The 27,271-nt window shown below is 42.4% G+C and overlaps 1 protein-coding gene and 1 pseudogene across 1 annotated transcript; both read right to left on the minus strand.

Annotated features, from left to right (window-relative positions):
- Positions 1-1,677: 1,677 nt before the first annotated feature.
- Positions 1,678-19,028, minus strand: LOC118553319 (uncharacterized). The gene is made up of 7 exons (XM_036120297.2): positions 18,846-19,028; positions 8,832-8,942; positions 8,012-8,151; positions 7,421-7,547; positions 6,655-6,750; positions 5,299-5,381; positions 1,678-4,798 (listed from the first exon to the last, which is right to left on the minus strand). The coding sequence occupies exons 2-7, from the start codon at positions 8,860-8,862 to the stop codon at positions 3,479-3,481; spliced, it is 1,797 nt and encodes a 598-aa protein (XP_035976190.1). The 5' UTR covers positions 8,863-8,942; positions 18,846-19,028; the 3' UTR covers positions 1,678-3,478.
- Positions 19,029-25,942: 6,914 nt separating this feature from the next.
- Positions 25,943-26,895, minus strand: LOC118553250 (olfactory receptor 7G3-like; annotated as a pseudogene).
- Positions 26,896-27,271: the final 376 nt, after the last annotated feature.

Consider the following 27,271-nt stretch of genomic DNA (forward strand, 5'->3'; position numbering starts at 1 on the left):
CAGACAGAACACACACAAAAATGTACTAGCTAGAGATACTCTAAATAATAAGGATCAATTTCACAGAAATAATGTGTAAAGTCAGACAGACACAAAAGAACACATACTATGTGGTTCTGTATAGAGTTCAAAGACAAAAAAACCAAAAAACCAAAAACCCAAGCCATGTGGTCAGTCAGAATTCTGGTTACCCGTGCAGAGTAGGGCAGGATTTGTCGTGGGCATGAGGCAAAGAAGGGATGTCAGCTATGCTGGTAGGATTTCTTCTTGCTTGCTGATTACATGGGTTTGTTCAAAGAATTAAGCTGTACATGTGTGAATTAAGCAGGTCTGTGTTTCAGTCAAACCTGTTTTAAATGGTAACACACACAATCACTGCAGAAATTATTTTGGCATCAATACTGTTAAGCTGAACGTGCACAGACCTTACACCTGGAGTAACTCACGGACACTCTAGAAAGTATGCAGACCATCTCTTTAAGTAGCAGTGTTTGTAACTGGGGAAAACGGAAACAACTAACTCGAAGTCACGTCTGGCGATATGAAAGGTACACTGCAGGGAACAAATGACCGCTGTCTGGAAGTGAGAATTACAGCTACATTCATCCATGTGCTTCTCAAACCTCCCCAATCTGGCCCCCAGTGTATCTAACTGTAATTCTGCAACGACTTCCTAACAGGCTTGTTTGTACATTGTCCTTCCTTGGCCGGTCAACCTGGAAGCCAGTGATTCAAACAGAAATCGGACAGTTGCCACCCCTCTGTTCAAAACCCTCCACCGACTTCCTACCACATGGAGGATAAAAGGCAAAGTCCTTCCAGTAAACCCACAAGATCGGGATCCTGACCCAGCTCTAGCCTCATCTTCTGTGACTCCCAAGCTTGCTCCACTCCGGCCACACTGGCCCCTTGGCTACTGCATGGCGGTCCCAAGCAGTTTTCTTTTTCACGGCCTCTGAACTGCCAAGGGTGCTCTTCCCCAGAATACAATATGGCGCACTCAGAGTTCATGGACATTTCTGCTCAAATGCTCCCTTAAAGGCAGGCTTTCCCAGCCCACCCAACAGGTCTGCTGAATCCCTGCATACCCTCTCACCAGCACCATGCTTAATTTTTCCTCCACTGTGTGCACCACCATTTGATATACAACATATTTATTTACTCATTTGTTTCTCAGGTGCCTTACCCTAAGCAGAATGTAAGCACCGTGAGGGCAAAAATCCCAATTCACTGCTACAGATGTAGGGCATAGACAGAACGGGACCCGACATAAGAGAAGTGGGACTAAAATACAAGCACTACTACTGGCTTGTGGGTTGACCTCAGACAAGCAACCTAAACTTGCTTGCCTTTGATTCTCCATATGCAAAAGGGAGACAGTGATGGTACTTGCTTCTTAGGGCTTTTGTAAAAACTGATACACTTACTTCAAGTCAAGAAAATAAATACTTATGTCAAAGACTTGAAATACAATTTTAAAACATGGCTTAAAGATGTAAAAAAACCCACACCCAATGGTTAAAAGTATAAGCAGATTATATCCACACACAAGGCAGTTATAAAACCTTACTAATGAACGAGTGTATGTATTACAGACGGCAACCACTTGGGAGTAGCAGAACCCTCCCCCAACCAAAAAATTATTAAACTGATCAACAATGAAATATCCAAAGCCACTTACGCCAATAATGTTTTATTTTTTTCCTCCTGTAATAGGAAGTCTGGAAATAACAAATCCATGGCTAGTGTAGACAAAGAAGCTACTGGGGAGGCCAGGATCATTGCGACTTTTCTGCAGGATCCTCTTTAGCCTGTGGCTTGCATCCTCATGGTCACGTGATGGATCTTTTAACACTGGGTACTTGATCTCCTTGCACGGTGAGAAGCAGAGCGAACAGCAAAAACAAAACATATAGAAGAATCCAGGTAAGAATAATCCCTTTTCTAGCTCTTTCTCATCTGTTTATCGGTCAACGACCAGGCTGAGACAAGGACTGTATTGGCTGCAGAAAACTGGTGAGAGACTTTTAAAAATAGCATACGTTAGTAATTGGACAGAAGCTGGATTTTCCTGACATGAAAGAGGAGACACTGGGAGAGCAATGAGACGTGTATGTCACTCTTGGCTGGACAGGAGACCGAGAACATTCCAGAGGATCCATCTAAATGGAAGACACTGTGCGCTGAGCCAATGCATTTGAATTAGACACTCGTAACAAACAGGTATTAAATATACCCACGTTACATGGTATTTAACACAATTCTAAACAGTCCACTGGTCAAGTAAGTTATCCAGAAGGAAATTAACACGTATCAGGAATGAAATTATAATAAAAATACTATATACAAACCTTGTGTGATGAAGCCTAAGCGTTAAAGGAGCAAAATCTTAAAAACAGAGACTACGAATTAACGAGTTAGGGTCTGTTTTCATGATTAAAGACTGATAAATTTCCTATCCACTAGAAAATTCCATCAGGATATGAATTCTCATAAGCACAAGTGAGGGGGCTGTGGCTAAAATCATCTCAATGTGGGGACTGTCTGCAGTGTGGGTTCTCACGTTTCCTGAAAGAATTACACTGATTATAGTTTTGAAGTTTTAAATAGAAAACTCTCCTAGCATGAGTAACATTTCACAAAAACTGAGGGGCTGTCCCAGGCTAAGTTTCTCAACCTCAGCAATACCGACATTTTGGGCCACATAATTCTTTGCTGCGGGGGCTCCTGTGCGTCGTCATGTGCCAGAAGCATCTCCCCCCACCCCTGAGCTTTAACAACTTAAAATGTCTCCGGACAAGCAAAATCACCCCCAGTTAGGAACTGCTGCTGTAGACCAAGGGTTGGCCAAGTTTTTCTGTAAAGGACCAGAAAGTAAGGATTTTAGGCTTTGTGAGTTGCATGTGGTGTCTGTCACACATTTTTCTTCTTTAAAAACGGAACAACTATTCTTAGCTTGCAAGCCATACAAAAATAGACAGTTGGCCAATTTGCTGACCTCTGTTACAGACCTTCCCACATTCCTACTTTACAGAATTTATCTCTTTAGTATGATTTCTTTCATGAAGAATACAGGGTGAGACCAGTAAAGGTTTGCCCAAAGAGTGAATTTACAGAGATTCTCCCTAGTGTGCTTACTCGTATGCCCAGAAGGTGCCGGGTGGTGCTAAAGTCATTTTGATATTAAATACCAAGCTACGGTTTCTCTCCCTAGATTTCTCATTTTCTTTAAAGAGCCGAATATACACTGATGGCTTCTGCACACCACAGGTACATTTTTGCCCCCAGCATGAGTCCTCACAAAAACCCATAGTGATGAGAAGAAACAGGTCTTCCCCAGCCAGGACACAAACTGGATTTCTCCTGTTACAGGTACTCTTTTGTGCCCAGGTGAGTTCATCAAAGTGCTCCTGCCTTCCTTACACCAACGAGGCTGCCTCCCAGTCTGAGCTCGCGTGCTTCCCCTAAAGAAGACCCATCACTGGAGCCTCTTCCACACGGATGACACGAAGAGCTTCTCTCCCCGGTGAGTTTTCACGTGACTCCGAAGGGATGAATGGTCACTGAAGGCTTTCCCACAGGCCAGGCATTCGTAGGGCTTCTCCCCAGTGTGTATCCTCCTGTGCACATTAAGGTTGGAGCCGATGCTGAAGGCTTTCCCGCAATGATCGCACTCGTACGGCTTCTCTCCTGTGTGACTTCTCATGTGTGTCTTGAGGGTCGACTGGTTTCTGAAGGCTTTCCCACACTGCCTACATTCAACACGTTTCTTTACCAGATGAATGCTCATGTGCCTCCTCCGGGATAAATAGTCCCCAAACACTTTCCCACAGGCAGCACATTCATAGCGTCTCTCTTGAGTGTGGATTTTCCTGTGTGTGGTCAGGTTTGAGCTCGCACTGAAGGCTTTCCCACACAGATCACACCCATAGGGTTTCTCTCCAGTGTGAGAATTCATGTGTGTCTTAAGGATGGATTGGTTCCGGAACGCTTTCCCACACTGTCTACATTCAATGGGTTTCTTTACAATATGAATTCTCATGTGTTTTCTCCGTGACAAGAGATCACCAAAGGATTTCCCACATTCTTTACATTCGTATGTTTTCTCTACCATGTGGTTCTTCTTGTGCAAGTTGAAGTTCGACTTCCATCGGAAGGCTTTTCCACACTGCGTGCATTCATAGGGTTTCTCTCCGGTGTGATTGCGGACATGCTCTTTGAGATGCGAGGGATGCTGGAATGCCTTCCCACAGTCGTGGCATGCGTAGGGTCTCTCTCCAGTGTGTGTTCGTTTGTGTGCAATGAGGTGGCAGCTCCTGCCATACGCCTTCCCACACTCGTCACACTTGTAAGGTCTCTCCCCAGTGTGAACTCTCATGTGTATCTTCAGCGAGGAGAGGGTTCGGAAGGCGTTTCCACACTGACTGCAGTCAAAGGGCTTCTCTGTGAGGTGCGTTCTCGCGTGACTCCTGAGGGCAGAGGGATCGTTGAAGGCTTTCCCGCAGGCACTGCATTCGTAGGGCTTCTCCCCTGTGTGTATTCTCCTGTGCCGCGTAAGGGACGCGCTTGTGGTGAAGGCTTTTTGGCACTGGTGACATTCATGCATTTTCCTCCCATTGTAAACGCTCACATGTTGGGCGAGATGTGACCTGTTCTTGAAAGCTGCCCCGCAGTCCCGGCGGTGATAGGGCCTCTTGCCAGCGTGCCTTCCCATCTGCTGAGTAAGATGAGTGCTCATGCTGAAGACTTCAAACAGGTGAGTGTACTCGGTGGATTTCTCTCCGAGACGTGTTCTTTCCTGTTAAGAGAGGAGTGCTGACTAAGGCATTTCCCACAACTCACCACATCCCTACAGATCATCTACAGTCATCCCACACGAATTATTGGAAGTAGAAGCACATCACTGTGACGAATGACGTCATGATTTGCAGCGCCAAAGCCCTGCTCCTGCCCCATCTGGCCTCCAACAAATAGAAAGGTGGGCACCACCCCCTAAGGTTCCATGGCTGTAACTTTCACAAAGCTTTCTGCATATATATTTTGTTAACTGTTTAAATCTGAACTGAGCCCCAACACTCACTAGCTGAGGCGCAGTTACAGCAAGATCTGGTTGCCACAACTCTAAGTCAAGAAATTTGAGGCTCGGTTTAGGGTTTTCCCCCAAAGCTGTGATATTCAGTGTCTGAAACAGCTGCCTCTCAGGGAAGGCCACTCGCTTGGTTCTTGAGCTGCTTTCCTGAGGCTGCCCCTGTCCTCTCCCAGCACGGGAGACCTGGGATTGTCCCAAGGAACTCTTACCACTGTCACACCGCTGGATGTTTCCCTCCCAAATATGCCTTCCATGAGAATGGACCATTTGCTTTTAGACGGAGTCTCCCAATCTGAAACAAATTGGTAAAATATTAACCCGGGGAGAGAAATATTAGCTAGAGAAAGAAGATGGTGAGATGGTAGTGACAAAGATGGGGGGGGGGAAGAGGAGGGAATTTCTTTGCAATACTAACCCTAAAGAAGGAAAGGTGATGTTAAAGGGGAGAAACACACATGTGAGTAAAAATGTCTGTGAACTGTGGCTGTGTGAGGCATCTGGCACTGACTGGGGAGACATTTAACTTGATTCACTAAGGAATAAATTCTTCAAAGACTGACACTGATAACAACAGAAAGAGTATGCCCAGGAATGCTGAGTGGAATGAAAGGATGGGACAGAGCTCATGTGGACATGTCGGATTTAATGACGTCAAGCAATTCTGCTTCTGGGTATTTACTCAAAGGAAACAAAAACACTACCTTGAAAAGATAGCCACACCCCCACATTCACAGCGGCATTATTTACAATAGCCAAGGCAATGGAAGCAACCTAAGCGTCCCTTGAGAGATGAACAGATAGAGAAAATGTGGTATATATACACAATGGAGTATTATTCAGCCATAAAAAAGGGACTCTTCCCATTTTCGACAAGGATAGAGGGCATAATGCTAAGTGAGATAAGACAAAGGAAAACATACCATATCTCACTGAAGTGTGGAATCTAAAAACAAAACCAAAACACCCCCCCTCCCAAAGAAACAGAACAACTGAGCTCATGGATACAGAGAACAGATTGGTGGTGGTTGTCAGAGGTGGTGGGTGGACAAATGGGTGTGAAGAAGGTCAAAAGGTACATGAGAGGTGCAAACTCCCAGTTACGAAATAAGTCAGTCCTGGGGATTTAACACACACATGGTGACTACAGTTAATGACACTAGAATGCACTGAAAGCTGCTGAGACAGTAAATCTTAAAAGTTCTCATCACAAGGAAAAAATATATATGTAACCGTGTGGTAATGGATGTGATTTTAATCAGACTTACTGTGGTGATCACTTCGCAATATATACAAATACTAAATCATCATGTTGTACACCTGAAACTAACAGTGTCATGTCCGTTATATCTCAACAAAAAGTAAGTAGATAGACAAAAGCAACAAAAGAAGAAATAACACACATACGCACGCACACGGGAGAGGACAGTGGGACCAAAGGACCTGTGAGAGAACGGAGAAGGATCATTCTCAAATTTCCCTGGGTGACATTTCCTAATGGATCTCCCTCCATCCCATCACTCAGTACAGCAGGGACCCAGAAGTACCTGCGTCTGCCTGGTGCTTACCGGGAGATGTGGCTCGGTGAAGTGTCCTCTCCTCTGTCCTCAGCTCCTCTTCTTGCTCCAAGTGGGAGATGAGGCTGGGTTTGCCCACCTGATACCCTACTCACGGGGAAAGACACATGTTGAGGGAGGATCGTGCAGAGGACAACCCCTTCTGTTAGGCTGGGGTCAATGTTTTGGTCTTCAGTGTTCTGAAGATGGACAAGTCTGACTTAGGAGCAGCAAAATGATGGTGCCAAATTTCTAAGGAACACAGCGAAAGACTTTCATAAAACACAAAACCACAAAGACCCACACGCTTCGCCCTTCAAAGGAATGAGGATTTCTTAACTCAGAAACCTATGCCCAGGCGCCTGAGTGGCTCAGTTGTTAAGTGTCTGCCTTCGGCTCAGGTCATGATCCCAGGGTCCTGGGATCGAGCCCCACATCAGGCTCCTGGCTCAGCAAGGAGCCTGCTTCTCCCTCTGCCTCTGCCTCTCTCCCTGCTCATGCCTTCTCTCTCTCTCTCTCTCTGTATCTCTGTGTCTCAAATGAATAAATAAAATCTTTAAAAAAAAAAAAGAAACCTATGCCCAAACTCAGACACACGTGACAATGTCCAAGGTCAAGGCAATGAACAGGTCTCAACAACCACTAGGAGACACTGTGAGTGGGGCACCAGTTCGGCTTGGTCACAATTATGTTCCAAATCCCCGCAGTCCCTGGGTCACAGCAAGTACTCAAAACAAAAACATCTGATACTCAAACAGAAAAATGATTCCAGCCTTACCCACTGAGGCGAGGTTGCTGTAGTTCTCCAACATCACATCTTTGTACAGTTTTCTCTGAGAAGAATCCAGCAAGGGCCACTCCTTCTCAGTGAAGTCCACAGCAACATCCTGGAAAGTCACTGACTCCTGAATCACCACACACATTTGGGGTCAGTAAGAAACCAGCCTATCTGTGTTCACAGAAAGATGGCTGAGGCTGAAGCCTGGGCACGAGACTCCAAACACAGGATTTTCAGATGGGGTTCTGGGGTCTCAAATGTGTTCCAGAAGCCAGTCCTCAAGGCTCTTCACTATGAGGTGATCCCATCTCTTCAAATTCAAACTCTTGCTAACACAGGACCAAAGCTCTCTAGCTTTGAGCTGAGCATTCTGAGCTCTGTTATGAGAGAAGCACCTGCTACACGAGTTCATTTCCCCTAACCAGGTCCCCGGTACCAGGAGAGCCTTACAACAGTCTCTGGCTTTTTCTCCTGTGCCCTGATCAGGCATTGATCAGCCTAGGGAGGGCGCTCAAAGAACTCTAACAAGTGGTGCTGGGGGCATTCTAGGGAAGTGCCTCCCCCACCCCCAGGGGACCAGAGATCTCATACCTGAGAACCAACACCTGCCAGCATAGGGGGTTCCAGGCCACTGCAAGCAAACAGGTCCACATCCTGAGAACAGGAACGGTCTTTTGAAGAAGGAGAAACTTCTGACTCCTGGATATAGGCAGGGTCCTGGGTGGACACAGCTGGAGAAGAGCAGATCCATGAGGATTAGAGCCTGCCCGACACTCAGAGATCAGGAAAATGCCCCACACCCACTCTAAGTGTGCAGTGCCTATCCCCGTCTCTCTTTCACACACGCAATGTCTTGTAACGAGCCAGAGCAGCCCTGCTCCGCTCATGGACGGAAAAAGGACGGTGGGCTTTCATACCCAAAGTGATATGTGTTCTCAATCAATGAGTGAAGAAATTAAAGCTCTAAGAGGCAGACCTGTTACTCTGCTCAGGTTTATCACAATAATAAATGGATAAAAAAAAATAATAGGGGCACCTGGCTGACTCAGTTGGTGGAGCCTGCGACTCTTGATCTCGGGATTGTGAGTTTGAACCCCACGCTGGGTAAGAGATTACTTAAAAAGGAAACCTTTAATAATGATAATAATAATAAAAACTAACAGAGGGTTTCCCATTACAGTCCTTCCTTATACACCAACCACACACAATCCCTACTTCACCCAAACTCACAAAGACCCCAAATCAGACAGTCACTGGGAGGGTACCAAGACTTTGCTCCCACCTCCTTCCAGTTCCTCCATCCTCTCTGGCAGCTCTCCCTCTGGCCATGCACACCTTTGACCTCTGTGACGCCCAGGGGCCACTTAAGCTGGACTTCTGAGGGCATCCATTCATCACCCCAAGAACTTACCACATGTGGGAGACAGACCAAGAGCTGCCATCCCGTGAGAATGAAGTCGATTTGCCTGAACAACAGGGCACGGGTGGCAGGAAGCTGTCACAGGACTCTTGGAGCAGGGATCTGTAGTAAATGAGAAAAGGACTACTAGGAGCAGTCCTGCCTCTCGGGCTCACAGAATTCTGACTTCTGCTTTCCTGCATCTCCTCTCTGGAGCAGCAAGTTCTACCTGGGGCCCTGTCACGGGCCTTTCTCTTCCCAGAATATCCTCCAGGCAATGTGGGGAAGGTCCCTGATGCGCCTCAAGTAAGATTCAGATCCATTCTCCAGGTAATCTGTCCCCAAGCACAACTTGTCTGACTCCCTTACTCGATAAACACTTGGGCTCCAGACTTCTCTTCTTCCTTCCAACTTTAAGGCTCACCATGACTTAGGATGGTTCTAGTAGCCACGAGGATGGTCCACTTAGAACCACGTGTTCTAATCTCCAGTGCCTTTTGGCCACACACTCCACACCAACACATACACCTTGGCCACGGTCCAGGCCTTGTCATCACTGGAATCAGCTTCACCTTGCAGATAATGATTCAGAAATCTTGCTCTCTACAAAATCTCCTCTATTAACACTTCAAACTCTCTCACTTGAGAGAGGATTCCAGGCCACCCATGTTGTTACCATCTTGCTCCCTAACAGCAAATTCATTTTTTCACCACCCCATGTACCCAGCTAGAAGTCATTATGGATCTAAAACATCGACTACTCTCTGCCCATTTTAACACCTACTGATCAAAAGACCGGCCTTGGATGACTCCAACCATTTACCTCCTCTCTGAAGGTACCTGGCAAGACCACTCTGCACACAATCCCTAACCTTCAGTTGCGAAAGGAGCACCTACATTCGAGAAAAGCATACTATGAAACCTGACCTTCCAATCTCTCCAAAACCATGTACAAATCTTGCCAGTTTTTCCTGAATCAAAAACTGTTTTATCATTACTCTTACTTTCACCAAATAATCTTGTTTTCATTTCACAGTAATCTCAACTAAAAAAACATACTTCAGCAAAAGAACTGGAAAATGAAACTTAAAAAAAAAGCCATTTATGATAGCCTAAGACATATAAAATATCTAGGAATCAGTTAGAAGCTGTGTAAGACCTTGACAACAAAAAATGTGAAACACTGCTGAAAAAAAATTAAAGACCTAAATAACTAGGCAGCAATATCACTTTCAGAGACTACAAGAATCATTGTTATTACGGTAGCATTCATTCTCCCTGAGTTCACCTGCCAATACAATGCAATCCCTATCAAAATCCCAGCAGGCTTTTTCTCTAGAAGTTTCAAGCCAAATCTAAAATGTACACCAGGGGTGCCTGGATGGATAAGTTGGTTAAGCATCCAACTCTTGATTTCAACTCAGGTTTTGATCTCAGGGTCGTGAGTTCAAGCACCGCATCGAGAAAAAAAAAAATTAAAAAAAAAAAAGTACAACAAAATGCAAAAGATCTAGAGGAGCCGGAACAATGTTAAGAAAGAAAAACAAATTCAGAGGATTCATACTACTAAGCTCACCACAGTAATGAAGAGTTACTGTCTACGGCCATACCACCCTGAACGCACCCGATCTCGTCTGATCTCGGAAGCTAAGCAGGGTCGGGCCTAGTTAGTACTTGGATGGGAGTAATGAAGAGTTACTGGAATAAGTAACAAATAGGTCAATAGAATAGAACAGAGTTAGAAACAAACCTACATGTGCACAAATTATTTTCAGTAAGAGAAGAAAGAGATTCAGTAGGGAAAGCAGTCTTCTTAATAAATGGTACTGAAAGAACTCAATGGGTAAAAAGGAACTGCATTTTCTATTATCACTGCATAAACAAAAATTTTAATTAAAAACTTTTGAAATCAATCAGAAAACAAAAAATAAAACCCACAGAAAATATTTTAACCATCTCGACTTACACAACAGTATTTTAGACTAGATACAAGTAGAATATTTTTAAAAAAATCAATAAATCGACTTTCCCAAAATTAAACACCTTTAGTCAAATAACATCATTAAGAAAATGAATAGTCTAGCATAAAACACATAGATCAATGCAACAAAAATGAGACCAGAAGTAAAGTCACACATACATAGTCAATTACTTTATGACAAAAAATCTAATAACATACAATGAGGAAAGGACAGTCACTTCAATAAATAAGGTTGGCACAAGTACATGGCCACATGCAAAAGAAGGAATCTGGATCACTATCTTACACCACACACAAAAATTAACTCAAAATGGATTAAAAGCATGAATGAATATAAGACCTGAAACCACAAAACTCCTAAAAGGAAACCTAAGCAGTAAGCTTCTTGACATTGGTCTTAACAATTATTTTTTGACTTGGAAACAAAAGCAAAAATAAGTGGGACTACACCCAAACTAAAAAGTTTCTGTACAGTAAAGGAAACCATCAACAAAATGAAAAGGCAACCTACCTAACAGAAAAAAATATTTGCGAATCATATCTGATAAGGAGTTAATGTCTGAATATATAAAAGACTCATACAACTCAACAGCAAAAAACCAATCCAATAAAAAAATGAGCAGAGGATCTGAAGAGACATTTTCCCAAAAAAGAAATACAGATGGCTAACAGACACCCGAGAAGATGCTCAACATCACTAAACATTAGGGAAATGAAAGTCAAACCACAATGAGATAACACCTCACACCTGTTAGAGTGACTATTATCAAAAAAGACAAGAAAATGGCGTGCCCGGCTGGCTTAGTCAATAGAGCACCCAACTCTTGATCTTGGGGTTGTGAGTTTAAGCCCCACACTGAGTGTAGAGATTACTCAAAAAAGAAATTAAAAATTTTTTTAAATTAAAAAAAAAAAAAAAGGAAGACAAGAGGGGCGCCTGGGTGGCTCAGTAGGCTAAGTGTCTATTGATTTTGGCTCACATCCTGATCTCAGGATCGTGAGATCGAGCCTGCTTGGGATTCTCTTTTCTTCTCCCTCTGCCCCTCCCCCCACTAGAGCTCTCTCTCTCTCTCTCTCTCTCTCTCTCTCCCCCTCCCTCTCTCTCTAAAATAAATAAGATCTTAAAAAAGAAGACAAGATATAACAAGTGTTAGCGAGGATGTGGAAGAAAGGGAACCTCATGCACTGTTGGTGGGAATGTAAATTGGCACAGCCACTACAGAAAATAGAACAGAGGTTCCTCAAAAAATTAAAATAGAACTACCGTATGATCCAGCAATTCCACTTCTGGGTATTTACCTGCATGAAACATTAATTTGAAAATACATCTGCACCCCTATGTTCACTGCAGCATTATTTACAATAGCCAAGATATGGAAACAACCGAAGTGTCCACCGATGGATGAACAGGCAAAGAAAATGTGGTGTGCATGCACATGCACCTGAATATTGCTCAGTCACTAAAAAAATGAAATCTAGTCATTGGCCACATGGATACACTTTGAGGGCATTGTGCAAAGTGAAATAAGCAGTCTTATAATAAGTGGACAGAAAGAGATATATGTTTTCACTTCTATGTGGAATCTATAAGAAAAACCAGAAAACAAGGTTGTGGGTAAGAGAACACATTGGTGATTGCCTGAGGCAGGGGGTGGGTTAAATGGGTGAAGGGGATTAAAAGGTACAAATTTCCAGTTATAAAATGAGTAAGTCATGGGGATATAATGTACAGCATGGTGACTACAGTTAAAAATATTGTCGTGCATATTTAAAAGTAGGTAGGGCAGGGTACAACAGGAATAATATAGTCCAATTGTACGGTGATAAATGGTAGCTACACTTGTGGTGAGCACAGCATGAAGTTTTTACACCCGAAACTACTGTAACATTGTGTGTTAACTATATTTCAATTTAAGAAAACTGAGGGGAAATCCACTAGGAGAGTGGATCTTGAAAGTTCTCATCACAACATAAAAAAATTTGTAACTATGTATGGTGATGATATTAACTATACACTTACTGTAGTGATCACTTTGCAATACATACAAATATTGAATCATTACACTATACACCTGAAACTAATTGATATAGCATAGTGCTGTATCAATTATACTTCAATTAAAAAAAAAAAATGAATAGGCAAGCCACAGATTGAGAAAAAATATTTGGAGTACATATACTTAACAAAGAGTTCATATTCAAAGTACATAAAGAACTCCTACCAAAAAAACCCCAAAACAACTCAACAAAAAAGGCTAAAGACACTTCACAAAATATAATGAATAACCAATATAATAAGTTCGTCAAAAGGTACTCAACATCATTAGTCATCAGATGAATGCAAAACAAAACTGAAGATACTGGATTTCAACCCAGTAGAGTGGCCAAAATAAAAGACTACCAACGTCAAATGTTGGCAAGGATGGACAGCTGGGGTGGAAACAGTTCAACTGCCGTGGACAACAGTGTGCCAGTTTCTTCAAAGTACACTTACCATTTAACTCAGCCATTCCACCTATCGATATTTACCCAAGAGAAATTTTTAAAAACATGTTACAAAGACTCATACAAAAATGTTCATAACAATCTGATTCCATAATAACCCCAAACTGTAAACAATCTAAATATCCATCAACCACAGAATGGATAAGCAAATTGTGGTGTGTACAATGGAATACTATGGAAGAATAAAAACTGAGACACACAACATGGTTGAATGTCTACAATGTTGATCAACAGAAACCAGACACAAAAAATGTTCTGATTCCAGTTATATGACATCTACAAAATAGCAAACTTATTTAGGTTGTTAGCAAAACTTGTTTATTTCAGTCAATAGAAGTAAAAAAGTGGCTGTCTCAGTGGAAGAGTAGGAGATGAAGAGACTGAGAAGAGGAACTTTCTAGAGCAACTGAAATATTCTTCATATTTTTATTTTATTTTTTTTAGTTAGAGGTTACACAATGTACACAACTGTCAAAAAATTCATCAAACTGGATCTAAGATCTGTAAATTGTCTTCAATATAAATTATACTTTACCTTAAAAAGTTAAAAGGAGTATTTCTAATTTTTTGGTCTCTAGTTCTACCAAAATTCCTCCCAAAACTGATCTCTGATATTCTCCCCCACTCCTATTACAAACAAGGATGGAGATGTCTGCCCTCCCTTCTAATCCAACCTCTTCAGGGTAAATAAATACATAAATAAATTCAAAAAGTAAGGAGAAAGGGGTGCCTGGGTGGCTCAGTTGGTTAAGCATCTGACTCTAGATTTCAGCTCAGGTCATGATCTCAGGGTCCTGGGGTCAAGTGGAGCCCTGTGTCAGGCTCCGCACTCAGCATGGAGTCTGCTTGTCCTTCTCCCTCCCACTGCTTGCATGCCCTCTCTAAAATAACTAACTAACTAACTAAAATCTTAAAAAAAAAAAAAAAAATGTACGGAAAAGGGTGCCTGGGTGGCTCAGCTGGTTAAGTGTCTCTCTTTGGCCGGGTCATGATCCCAGGGTTCTGGGATCAAGCCCCGCACCAGGCTCCCTGCTGCTCCCCCTGCTTGTGCTCACTCTCTTTCAAATAAATAAATAAAATCTTTTTTTTTTTTTTTAAAGCTGGTTTAAATGTTAGTACCGGACAGAAAGGATTAAGGTAGAAAGGTTCATAGAGAAAACTGAGGTATTCCAGAATGAATTCAAGAAAAAGCTGTATGTATGTTTTCACATCCTCAAACACATGAAAAAAATAAAAAAGGACAGAACTCTGAGGAGAATGGACAAAGCCACCACCAGAGCTCTCACTAATACAGTGCAAGCAGACAAGTCAATCACTACATGCAGACTGAACAAGATGAAATCACATCCCCTGGCTACTATAAAATCCAACCACAGAGGCACACTGTATCTCAGAAAATGGCATCTCTCTCTGAAAACAGCGCCAGGAAATTACCAAACAATGCCCAAAAGATAACCAGAAAAATGTCACAGGAATGGATAGTAAAGAAAAAAAAAATTCCTAAATAATTCACATGTCAAAGAAGTCATAATATTCAATATTTAGAACTGAAATATAACAAGATACCGCATTCTTTTTTTTTTTTTTTTAAAGATTTTATTTATTTATTTGACAGAGAGAGACACAGCGAGAGAGGGAACACAAGCAGGGGGAGTGGGAGAGGGAGAAGCAGGCCCCCTGCCGAGCAGGGAGCCCGATGCGGGGCTCGATCCCAGGACCCTGGGATCATGACCTGAGCCGAAGGCAGACGCTTAACGACTGAGCCACCCAGGCACCCCCAAGATACCGCATTCTTTGGAATGTCACAGGTGCCCAATGTTGGAAACTGGAAAGAGACATCCCAAAAAAGTAAAAGGAGGAAAACTATAAAGAACAGAGTTATAAAACAGAAGAAGACATTCATATTGTGAAGTGGCTCAATCAAGCCAAAAGTTCTCTAAGAAAAACAAAACTGACAAAATTTTGGCAGGATTTATTTTATTTTTTAAAAAAAGGAAAATATAAGAATGAAAAACCGGATTACAATACAGATGTGACAGACATTAGCAATATAATAAGAACTTTATTAACAACTTTGACTACACAATTTAAACCTTAGAAGGAATGAATTAAGTTCCTAAAGAAATTTTACTCACCATAATGAAATAAAGAACTTAGATGCCCAATTGATGTGGGAAACAAAGGCAGAAGAAAAATTATTAAATTTCCTTACTATTTACAGCCCCTTGACAAGTCCTTGAAATAGGCAGCTGCCTTGATGTTAATACTTTGCTTAGGGCAAAAGGCAATCTCAGGCCCGACCCCCAGGATCCTGTTAAGTCTACTTCAACATATAAAAATTCCTTTGGAAATTTCCTTTATCTCCTTTATCCCCCAAGATACATGTTGGCAATCATCCTCCAAGCATATGACCCACCAATACACATCTGAAGGGTCTCATGACTGAGGGTTTACTAAACAATAATAAATGACCTTTTCCTAACAATAGGTAGACACCTCAGGATCCTGGAAACCTTGTTTCCAAAATACCTGGGAGGCTTACGCTATCCAGCCTGAAAGTATATCATGGTCCACTCCTCACGACCCCAGTGCAGCTCTTTCTGTCCAGGGGTCCTGTCCCCGTGCTTTAATAAAACCACCTCTTTGCACCAAAGACGTCTCAAGAATTCTTTCTTGGCCACTGGCTTCGAACCCTAACACCTTTCTTACATCACTGTGACCCTTAAAGGAACTGAAACAACAGCTCGAAAAATTTCCACAAAGAAAACTCCAGACTTAAATGGTTCTTCTGGCACAGCTCCCTTTTAAGGAAAAAGTGATTCTATTCTTAGGCAAAATATTCCAGAGTTTAGAAAACAGAGAGAACATTCCCACCCCATTTTATGAGGCTGGCATAAATTTGAAACAGAAAAAGATGATTGCAAGCCAATTTTACTCAAACACAGATCCAAATAACCAACGCACTAGCAGACAGAAGCCAAAAATGACACAGTAGTGCCTATCCTTTTCTAGTTATTTACCAAAGCAAATGTAGTGAATCATTAGAAAATCAACTGGTTTAGTTTGCAACAATTATCAGATAAACAAGAAAAGCATATTATTCGCTCATTCATTCAATGCACAACGTAGAGCACCTACAACAAGCCAGCCATTGTTTACAGAGCTTGAGATACACAAAATAAACATATCAAAGTAGATGCTGAAAGGAAAAAAAAAAATCAGTCGTTAAAAACCTGAATTGTTCAAAAGGAAAAACTCTTAAACTAGGAAAAGAAGGGAGCTTCCTTTACTATCTTAAAAAAAGAGCCTCCAGCAAACATAAGGTCAATTCCCCTCCAGGTCAGGGGGAAAAAAAAAAAAAAAAAAGGACTGCCTAAGTTTGCTATCCAAACTCCATTCAATGCTACCAGGAGTCCCCAGCCTGTCCAGTGAAGTAAGTAAATAAAACACGAACGATGCAAATGGAAAATAAAAAATTTCCCTATTTATTCTATACAGATGATAACACGGTCTTTGAAAAACATTCAAAACACTACACAAAAACTAACCCAAATTCAACACACCAAGCCGTTGGGGAAAAAAAATTCCTAAGCGCTAAAAAAAAGTTCCTAGGAGGGGCGCCTGGGTGGCTCAGTTGGTTAAGCGACTGCCTTCGGCTCAGGTCATGATCCTGGAGTCCCGGGATCGAGTCCCGCATCGGGCTCCCTGCTCGGCAGGGAGTCTGCTTCTCCCTCTGACCCTCCTCCCTCTCATGCTGTCTGTCTCTCATTGTCTCTCTCGCAAATAAATAAAATCTTAAAAAAAAAAAAAAAATTAAAAAAAAAAATTAAAAAAAAAAAAAGTTCCTAGGAATAAATCTAACAACAACAAAACTCTCAAAACTCTCTCTCTCTCTCTCTCACACACACACACACACACACACACACACACACCCCTAGGGGCACCAAGGTGGCTCAGTCGGTTAAGCGTCCGCCTTTGGCTCAGGTCATGATCCTGAGGTCCTGGGCTCAAGTCATCTTCGGGGCCCCCTGCTCAGCCCCGAGTTGTCTTCTCCCTCTGCCCCTCCCCCACTTGTGGGCACGCTCTCTCTCAAATAAATAAAGTCTTAAAAAAACGAAACAACACCCTAAATCCTTTAAAACTTTACTCAAAGGCATTACAGAATATGTAAGTACATAGACATAATATTATTTATAAGATACAATGGAATTATGCCAATATTACCCAAGTTCATATACAGATTCAACGCAACTTCAAAATAAAACTCCAGTAGGTGGAACTTTGTAAACTGACTCTAAAATTTAAGCCATGAAGTGCCTGAAAAAGAATGGCTAAGTGTATGTACTTCAACTACAAGATATTTAGAAATCTCTAAATATCAAAGTGTACTTGCATTAATGGAAAAAAGGATGTCTCTGAAAGTACTTAAGAGTGTGAGTCCATTCACAAATAATTACCCAAACTAGGATATGCATTTTTGGAAAAACATATAAGCAGTAAAGTCCATAAAGGAAATCATGGGGAAAGAGGAGGATGCAGGAAAGACCACATAGGTTCTAGCGATTTCGTAGTATCTTTCTGGGCCTGGTTTGTAGATTCGCTTTATTGCCGTCCTTTTAAGAGTGTGTGTTTCCATACTTTCTTTGCAAAGAGAATGCGTGTGTGTTTTCGTATCTTTTTTGGCATATGTTTTATATTCCAATTAAAAAATACTTGAAAATTAAAGGATAAACAGCCAAGCACAGTAAGATGGTAAAAACCGCAAAATTTTAGTAATCACAATAAATATTTTTTTTTAAATTTTTTTTTTTAAGATTTTATTTATTTGCGAGAGAGACAATGAGAGACAGAGAGCATGAGAGGGAGGAGGGTCAGAGGGAGAAGCAGACTCCCCGCTGAGCAGGGAGCCTGATGTGGGACTCGATCCCGGGACTCCAGGATCATGACCTGAGCCGAAGGCAGTCGCTTAACCAACTGAGCCACCCAGGCGCCCAGTAATCACAATAAATATTAATGGACTAACTCTCAAGTTAAATTAACAGAATGTTGAAGTGAGCTTTTTTTAAAAGTGAACTTTCAAATCTAGTTATAGGCTGTTTACATGAGTCAACTAAACTAACAGGTAAGTGTACCGAAAACTTTAAATATAAAATTTCACATTCAATACAAATGTTAATAGAAAGCCAGTGTGCCTCCATTAATGTTGGAGAAAATGGACCGCAGAGCAAAGGTGTTATCCTCGCGGTCTCCCATTCCTGACCCACATGTCCTGAATTCACCTCGGCCGGGCTTTCCCCTCCCCACCCCAAGAGTCCTTTTTTTAAAACCAGATCACCCTTGCCTCCCCCTTGTCCTACACAGTGGTCCTAAATTTCACTCCTCGCGTACCAGCGTTTCATATAGCCGATCACACTCCTCGCCTGGCTGCCTGGCTTCCCGGCCCCAGGTCCCTGTCCCCATTTACTCCTCCCTGCCTGTGGGCCTTTCGTGTCCTCGGGAAGACCGAGGGTAAAGGGTTAAGTGAGGAAAGCAGGGCTTACAAGGCTGAGGGTAGAATCGGGTGGAATGGAGGTCACGGAAGCTGCCGCTGCAGGGACACCAAATTCATACAGCAGGTCCGGTCTGCTGCGGGGAAGCGGAGGGTCCCCAACACTCCAGAGGAAGCCGCACCCCTCCCCTGCCCATGTGTATAGCCGCAATCGCCTCCCGGGAGCAATGGCTTCCGCTTCACTTCCGCCTTCTAAATCTCGCGGGACTTCATAGGCGGCCTCTAACTCGGAAGCATGGGACGGAAAGGATTCTGGGAAATGTAGTTCTCGAGTTTAGACGGACATGGCGGTGGCTCCCAGGTGGAGTCTGGCGAGCCACATTTCCCGACTTCCAGTTGTTCCAGTGTCGCAGGACTCAGTTCTCAGGTTTCTTTTCGTCTTCTCGTCGTTCTCTCTGTGGTAGCTGCGAATCTCACCGTTTTAAGTATTGTTTATGCACTCAAGGCTCAAATTTCCATCCACAGCCCCACAGGTCTACCCTGGATTCCAGGTGGTATGAGACTTGCTCTCTCCACTTGGCTGTTTTATAGACACTTTAAAATGCCACAAATCGAACAACTGACTTCACCCTCTCAACCCCATCTTTCCACTTGTCCACTGTAAAGCTTGACGACACGCTCAACCCTTTGGTTTGTCGCATCTATCCACCAGGGAATATTCAGTTCTACCTTGACCGTCAACCCAGAGTCTGATCACTTTGCCAAAAAAAATGTTTTCCTTGCTCCTGAGTCAAGAGAGGTTGTGGCGGGGCTTGGAAAAATCCGGGTCAGCGTTTTGTGGTCCTCTTTCACAATACCTCAGCCAGGTTAGGAGGCCCAGCTTCCAAGTGAAGGCGTTTATCTGGGCAAGGTGAGCACAGGAGGAATGCAAGAGCCATCCACTCCTCCTTCCTAGCACGAGTTCTAATTCCAACTCCACCGAGACAGGCAACTTCAATATGTTGCTTATAGCCTGTCCCTTTTGTATAAATGAGCTGCCTCCTCAGTTCTTGTGAGACTCAAACGGGAAAAGTAAGTAATTCTGATTACTCTTTACAGGGACAAGAAGGGACAGAACAAGCCCACTGCAGAGAGGTGAGCAAAAATGGAAAGACCTAGGGCAGTGGGTGCTTGGGGTCAAGATTGGGGAAACTCCAGAGAGGGGAAAGGGTCACATCTTAAAGATCTGGAGCCAGTACAGAGGAGGAAAAGAGGGAAAAGATTGAGTTAGGACTCAGGCAGGACCTGGGGGGCATAAAAACAGAAATTGAGTATTTAAAATTAGTAAACAATGCTGTGTCAGGATCAGAGTTTGTGTAATCAATGCTGAATCCCAGTAAACTCACAAGGTTTAATTGGTGGAATGAATGAAAGGGAAAAATATCACTCAGTTAACTCTTCAAAATTAAGAGTAGGAAAATTCTGCAATACTCCTCAGTGGGAAGCTGTTAAGGAGAATAGTACTCTGAAGGTTGGAAAAACTTCATGCACATTGTATTTCTATATAAAGATATGCTTATTGTAGAGAGATAAAATATTATGTTAACCTTAAAAATGAAACTGCCAGTTATTTTGCCAGCAAAATAAATAAATAAAAAGATTTATGTGGGAATAGCAGAGAATTGCAACCCAGGACAAGCAAGCTAAGGAGTCCACAGAACAAAGGAGACGAATGCTCTTTGATAAAAGAAAGCAGAAGTTGAGAAGGCTGTCATAAACAAAAAGTCCGTTGGAATAAACTGGTAGATTGAAGTATAGTGGCTTTTCATTGGCTGAATGGTGACAGTCTCTCATTGGCTGGGCTGTTGCCAAGAGAGGCAAAAACATTTCATCCTCTTGCTGGGGTAGTAAAGTGGTATCAACTTGCAAGGTGCCTGTCTTCCAGTTTGGTCTGCAATTGGCAACCAGTGGTAGTGATGAGAGCAACCAACCCCCCCCCCCCCCACTCCCTGGTTCCTCACCTTCCAGACTCCATTCTGATGAGATTTCCTTTTATTAGTCTTCACAATTGATGAGTTTATACTGGTAAGCATCCCCCTATTTCTGTAAATGGCTTTTAGTCAGTCATTCACACTGCCTAGAGAAGCTGGAAAGAGATAAAGTGGACTTTTATATATTTATTTTTAAAATTGTTTGTTGAAATATAACAAACATGCAGAGAGTCTGTGAATAAATTTTAAAAGTGAACGCATCTATGCACAAATCATCAAAATGTCCACAAAGGGTACATGCCCATGCAATCGCTACTCAGTTTTTTTGTTTTTTATTTTGTTTTTATTTATTTTTTACTTTTTAATTTTTTTGCTACCCAGGTTTTTTAAAAAGAAAATTACCAGGAACCCGGAAGCCTCTTTCATGGTTCTCCTGGTCACTACAACCCCTCATCCTCCAAGAAAAACCTTGTTATGAATTATTTTAACATCTGGCAGGGTTCAGAATACAGCTGCCCTAAAATATGGCACCTTAGCATATTGAATATGTTAAGTTGAAGGAATTTGAGAAATGGCAGGTTCAGGAAGGACTCTTACCTTCCCCTGAAGCAGGCCGTAAGATGCTCATGTGATAGATGTCCTTTCTATACCCAAAGGAAAGAAGCATCCTTATCTCTGAAGGTGGAGGGACACAGAGAGGAATCCAAATGAAAGGAATTGCTAAATTTCCCTCAGTTTACTACACTTAAACTCATATCCCATTGTCCTATCACATTTTCCCACTACTTTCTACTCTTCATCAAACCTAGCATAAAAATATCTAGGTTAACAACTTTGTGTTTTCGTTTCCTTATAAAGGGTCCGGTGCCAAGTAAAACTTAAATACATTTGCATGTTTTCTCTTGTTAATCTGCCTTTTGTTACAGAACCCCAACCAAGAACCTAGAAGGGTAGAAGGGAAGATTTTTTCACCCTCTCCTACACATCATAGGAGAATTTTCCTGGTTTTTGAACTTTGCGTAAATAGCATTCAACCCCTCCTTTGGGACTGATGCAAGAGAAAAACCTGAACGATGCAAGAGAACAGCGCCACCTAATGTATGATGGCAATGACTGCAGTGGGGCAAGGGACCATCTTTTCAGTAAAGCTGTATCCATTCTCATACTACACATAAAAATCAAAATCATTCTAGAACGAATGCAGAAATAAATGTGAGAGGTAAAACAAAAAATATAGAGAAAAATGTGACTTCATATCTTGGAATAGGCAGATATTTCTTAAATAGGAGGCAAAGGAAAGAAAGATTTGATAAACTGGAATGCATTAAAATTAAGAACGGCTCAAAAAAAAAAAATTAAAAACTGCTCATCAAAAGACATGATTGGGTGAACATAAAAAAGAATCATTGGGGTGCCTGGGTGGCTCAGTCGGTTTAGTGTCTGACTCTGGATCTTAGCTCAGGTCTTGATCTCAGGGTTGTGAGTTCAAGCCCCACATTGGGCTCCACATGGAACCTACTTAAAAAAAAAAAAGACATCATTGATAGTGAAAAAGCAACCCATGAAGTGGAAGAAAAACATAGATCTACAAAATAATTGGTATGTAGACTATGTAAAGAACTTTTACAAATTGACAAGAAAAAGTCAACTCAATTTAAAAATAGGCAAAAAAAAAATCTGGACACATCACAAAACAGGATATCCGAATGGCCAATAAATGTAGGAAAAGATTCTTGACTTTGTTAGGGAAGTGCTAAGTAGGTTGCCGCAATGAGATACCACCACTCCCTCAACAGAATGGGTATAAGAAGACTGAAAATACTAAGCGTTAGTGAGGATATGGAAGAAGTAGAACTCACGTTGCTGATGGGAGGGCAATTTGGTCTAGTCATATTGGAAAACTAGTGGAATCTACTACAGCTGTACAAATGCATATCCTATAACCTAGAAATTCCACTTCTCAACAAAAGACAGGTGCAAAAATATTCACAGCAGCATTGTTATTAGTGGCCAAAATTTGGAAACTATACAAGTGCCCATTAACAGAAGAATGAATAAATTGTAACATATTCACACACCACTAATGAACAGAGTGTCACTATATGTAACATTCTGGATGACTATCACAAACATAATGAGTTGGGTAAAAAAGCCAGACATAAATGAGGACATAGTGTATTTCCCTGATACACAAAGTACAAAACAAGCAATGTGTACTGTTAGATATCAGACAGTGATTACCCAGGGACCCAGGGGGCTGGGAGACCTTGACTGCTAGGGAAACAGAGGGCTTCCTGGATGCTGATAGAGTTCTAGTTCTTGATCTGGATGGATGCTGATAACGTGGGTGTGACCAGTTTGTGAAAACTCATCCAGTTATATGTATACTATAGTTCACTAAAAAATTTTAACTAACTCCACTCCCAGCCCCTAAGCTCCACAATTTCCTCATCTCAGAAAATGGCAACTCTTTTTTTTAAAAAAAGATTTTATTTATTTATTTGACAGAGAGAGAGACAGCGAGAGAGGGAACACAAGCAAGGGGAGTGGGAGAGGGAGAAGCAGGCTTCCCACTGAGCAGGGAGCCCGATGCGGGGGCTTGATCCCAGGACCCTGGGACCATGACCTGAGCCGAAGGCAGACGCTTAACAACTGAGCCATCCAGGCGCCCGAAAATGGCAACTCTTAACAAACAATTCAAGTCAAAAAACTTTTGAGTCCTTCTTGACTCCTTTCTTTCTCTCACACCCCAAACCTCAGCAAATATCGATGGTCTACTTAAAAAATATATCCAGAATCAGCCCAGTTCTCACCATCTACACTACTATCTTTTTGGTTCAAGCCTCCTTCAACTCTACCAGATTGTAATATCTCCTGTCTGGTCTGCCTGTGGATAAGAAGCCCTTATCCATACTGAACCCAACCATCAGAGCAATCCTTTGAAAGCTTAAATTGGATGATATCAGTCCTCTGCTCAAATCTCTCCCATGGGGTGCCTGGGTGGCTCGGTTGAGTGTCTACCTTCAGCTCAGGTCATGACCTTGGGGTCCTGGGATCGAGCCCCATGTTGGGTTCCTCGCTCAGTGGAGAGTCTGCTTCTTCCTCTCCCTCTCCTTTGGGTTTTCTGGCAGCAAAGGTGAAGTTGAATATTGTCATTCTCCTGTTTGAACCATGGACGTAAATAACTGGTTTTCTCTCAGATGCCTTACCTGTCTTCAATTAATTTTTTCTTTTTTTTTTTGAGCAGGGGTTCTCAGTGAAGAATGATCGGATGTCATAGCTGAGTTTGGGTGGGGTGCTACTGGCATCTAGTGGTGGAAGTGAGGATGCAGCTAAACACCCCCCAATGTTCAGGCCACTCCCATATCACTGCCCGTCTCTCCTTGGAGAACCAGGGCTTTACATGCTGGGCAACCGTGTCAGAAAACCTATACTTCTTCTGAGATGCAGAAAACAAACAGGATCTGAGGACTTTGAAGTGCATCTTGATTTTCCTTGGAGTTACTGATCATTATCTATGTGTTTGTTAACTTGCATTTGAAACACAGCAGCTCAAACTTGTAGGATTTTTTTTTTTTAATTTTATTTATTTATTTGACAGAGAGAGAGACACAGCGAGAGAGGGAACATAAGCAGGGGGAGTGGGGGAGGGAGAAGCAGGCTTCCGGAGGAGCAGGGAGCCCGATGTGGGGCTGGATCCCAGGACGCTGGGATCATGACCTGAGCCGAAGGCAGATGCTTAATGACTGAGCCACCCAGGCGCCCCAAACTTGTAGGATTTTTATATGGAGGTTGTCGAATTTCAGTTATAAAAATTCAGAAACAAGGGCCTGAGAACTAGAAAAGGGCAGGAAGCGAACTTTTTCTATAATGGGCCATATAGTAAATATTTTAGGCTTTGTGGGTCTAAAGAAAATCTCACTTCCCCCTGTGCATCTCTCCTTTAACCTCACACAACATTTAAAACTATTTCTGATACCTCTGGCCTCCAAATGTGCTTCTGTGTGTTCCCTCACACTAAATGATTCTCACATTTTCTGGCTACCAGCTGGGTGTCCTGCAATTCAACTTAGTTCTGATACTATCTACCTGGATATAGTGTCAGATCCCACAGGTTAAGGGTTCAGTCCCACAAGACTGCCCCTGTCCCACTTCAGAAACCAATTGCAAGTCCAGATTGTCTCCTATGCTTCTGACTGACTGGCTATAAATCAGAGGGGTTCCCTTGGCCCTCTCCTCAGCTTCAATGAATTTTCTAGAGCAGCTCACAGAATTCAGGAAAACAGGTTACTTACTAGATTACTGCCCCCCCCCCCTTTTTAAACAAAGGATAAGAATGAACAGCTAGTTGAAGAGGTATGTAGGGCCAGGTCCAGAAGGGTCCTGAGCACAGGAGCTGCTGTCCCTGGGGAGTCTGGGCTGCTCCACCCTCCTGGAACATGGATGTGTTCTTGTTCACCAACCCCGAAGCTCTCTGAACCCTGTCTTTTTAGTTTTTTTTTAATGGAGGTTTCATTACATAGGTTGGATTGATTGAATCATTGGTCATTGGTGATTGGTTCAACCTCCAACACCTGGAGGATGGGGGGTTGGGGCAGGGCTAAAAGTTCCCATTTTCTAATCACTGCTTGGTCTCTCTGGCAACTAGCCCTGAAGCTATCTAGGAGTCCCTGAGCTAAGAGTTGTCTCATTAGCATACCAAGGTATGGTAGGATACTCTTATCACTCAGGAGATTCCAAGGAGTTCTGTGCCAGGAGCTGGGGACAAAGACCAAATATTTTTCCACAGAGACAAAAGCCAGCCTTCCATCTACAAAAATATTCTCCCCATGCCACTCTCAGAGAGCACACAGAACACACCCCAGAAAGTAAGTTCTGCTTAAAAACACTGCTCCCTCCATAGAGCCTGCTTAGTACAGAAATTTAGCTTCAAACCTAAGATAGCATTGATTTAATAATCAAGTGTAATATTACTCTGCCCATTTTATAGATGTTGAAGTGAACTCAGAGTTAAGTTAGTTAATGAATGACAGGTACTAAAACACAGGACAGTAGGACTTAATACAAAAGCTATTTGACTTGAAAGCCATGATTAACCACTTTCTTAGACTTGAATTAGGGAGGAGTCAGGATTTCTAGCATACCCAGTATTTCATTCCCTTTCAGTCATTGCAGAAGCCTATACCCAAGGCAGACGACAGAATCCTGAAAAGGAAGATGTTCCAGAGATGAGTTTCCTCAAGGCTCACTTCATGTCCCTGTTCCTCAGGCTGTAGATGAAGGGGTTCATCATGGGAGTGACCACCGTGTACATCACTGAGGCTACTGCTCTCCTCCTGGAGGAAAGGGAAGCTGAAGAACTAAGGTAGACTCCAACATAAGTCCCATAGAATAAGAAAACAACGGACAGGTGAGACCCACAGGTGGAAAAGGCTTTGAACTTTCCACCAGTTGATGGGATTCTCAGGATGGAGGAGACAATTCGAATGTAAGAGAAAATTCTCCTTGAGAGTGGACCAACCCCCAGCAGGCTGGTCACTAAATACACCAGAATGTTATTGATAAGAGTATCAGAACAGGCAAGTTTGAGGATCTGAGCAAGCTCACAGAAGAAGTGGGAGATTTTCAAGTCTGTGCAGAAGGACGGTTGCAACCCCATCAGACTGGAACAGGGCGTTCTAATGAGCAAGGAGAGAAGAAGCAGCAGGCCACAGAGGCGGGGGTTCATGATGACCACGTAATACAGAGGATGGCAGATGGCCACATAGTGGTCATAAGCCATCACCCTTAGCAGGAAATTGTCCATACATAGAAAAACCATGAAAAAATATACCTGAGCAAGGCAGCCCGCATAGGTGATGGCTTTGCTCTCTGTCTGGATGTTCACCAGCATCTTGGGGACTATAGTGGCGCTGAAACAGATGTCTACAGGGACAGGTTGGAGAGGAAGAAGTACATGGGGGTGTGGAGGTGGGAGTCAGACCCGACTGCCAGGATGATGAGCAGGTTCCCCAGCATGGTGACCAGGTACATGGTCAGGAACAGCCCAAAGAGAAGAGGCAGCCATTCTGGATCCTCCGAGAGACCCAGGAGGGTGAATTCTGATACTGCTGTCTGGTTTTCGGATTCCATGTTGTTGATGTGTCTGCTGAGTTAGAGACATGAGTTAGTTACAGTGAAACAGACACACAGACATCCCTTGTTGGAAAGAAGTCTTTTATCTATTGCTTTAAAATCTTGTAATATTTACACAATTCTTCCCATCAGATTCCTTTACTCCAAGTAAATTTTGAGTGACTTCTATGTATCACCCATTTTTCTAATGCTAAAATTAAGAATGAAAAAAGTGCTGTATTTATTTATTTATTTATTTATTTATTTATTTATTTATAGGAACTATCATGCCTACATGCCATTTAAAATCTAGGGTTAAATTCTAGTAGTTTCTTCAAACTATTAAACTTTGTTAGATGACTTTACTTTCTCAGAAAATTTTAATTGTGTAATT

This window comes from Halichoerus grypus, chromosome 1 (assembly GCF_964656455.1).
Source record: "Halichoerus grypus chromosome 1, mHalGry1.hap1.1, whole genome shotgun sequence".
NCBI lineage: Eukaryota > Metazoa > Chordata > Mammalia > Carnivora > Phocidae > Halichoerus > Halichoerus grypus.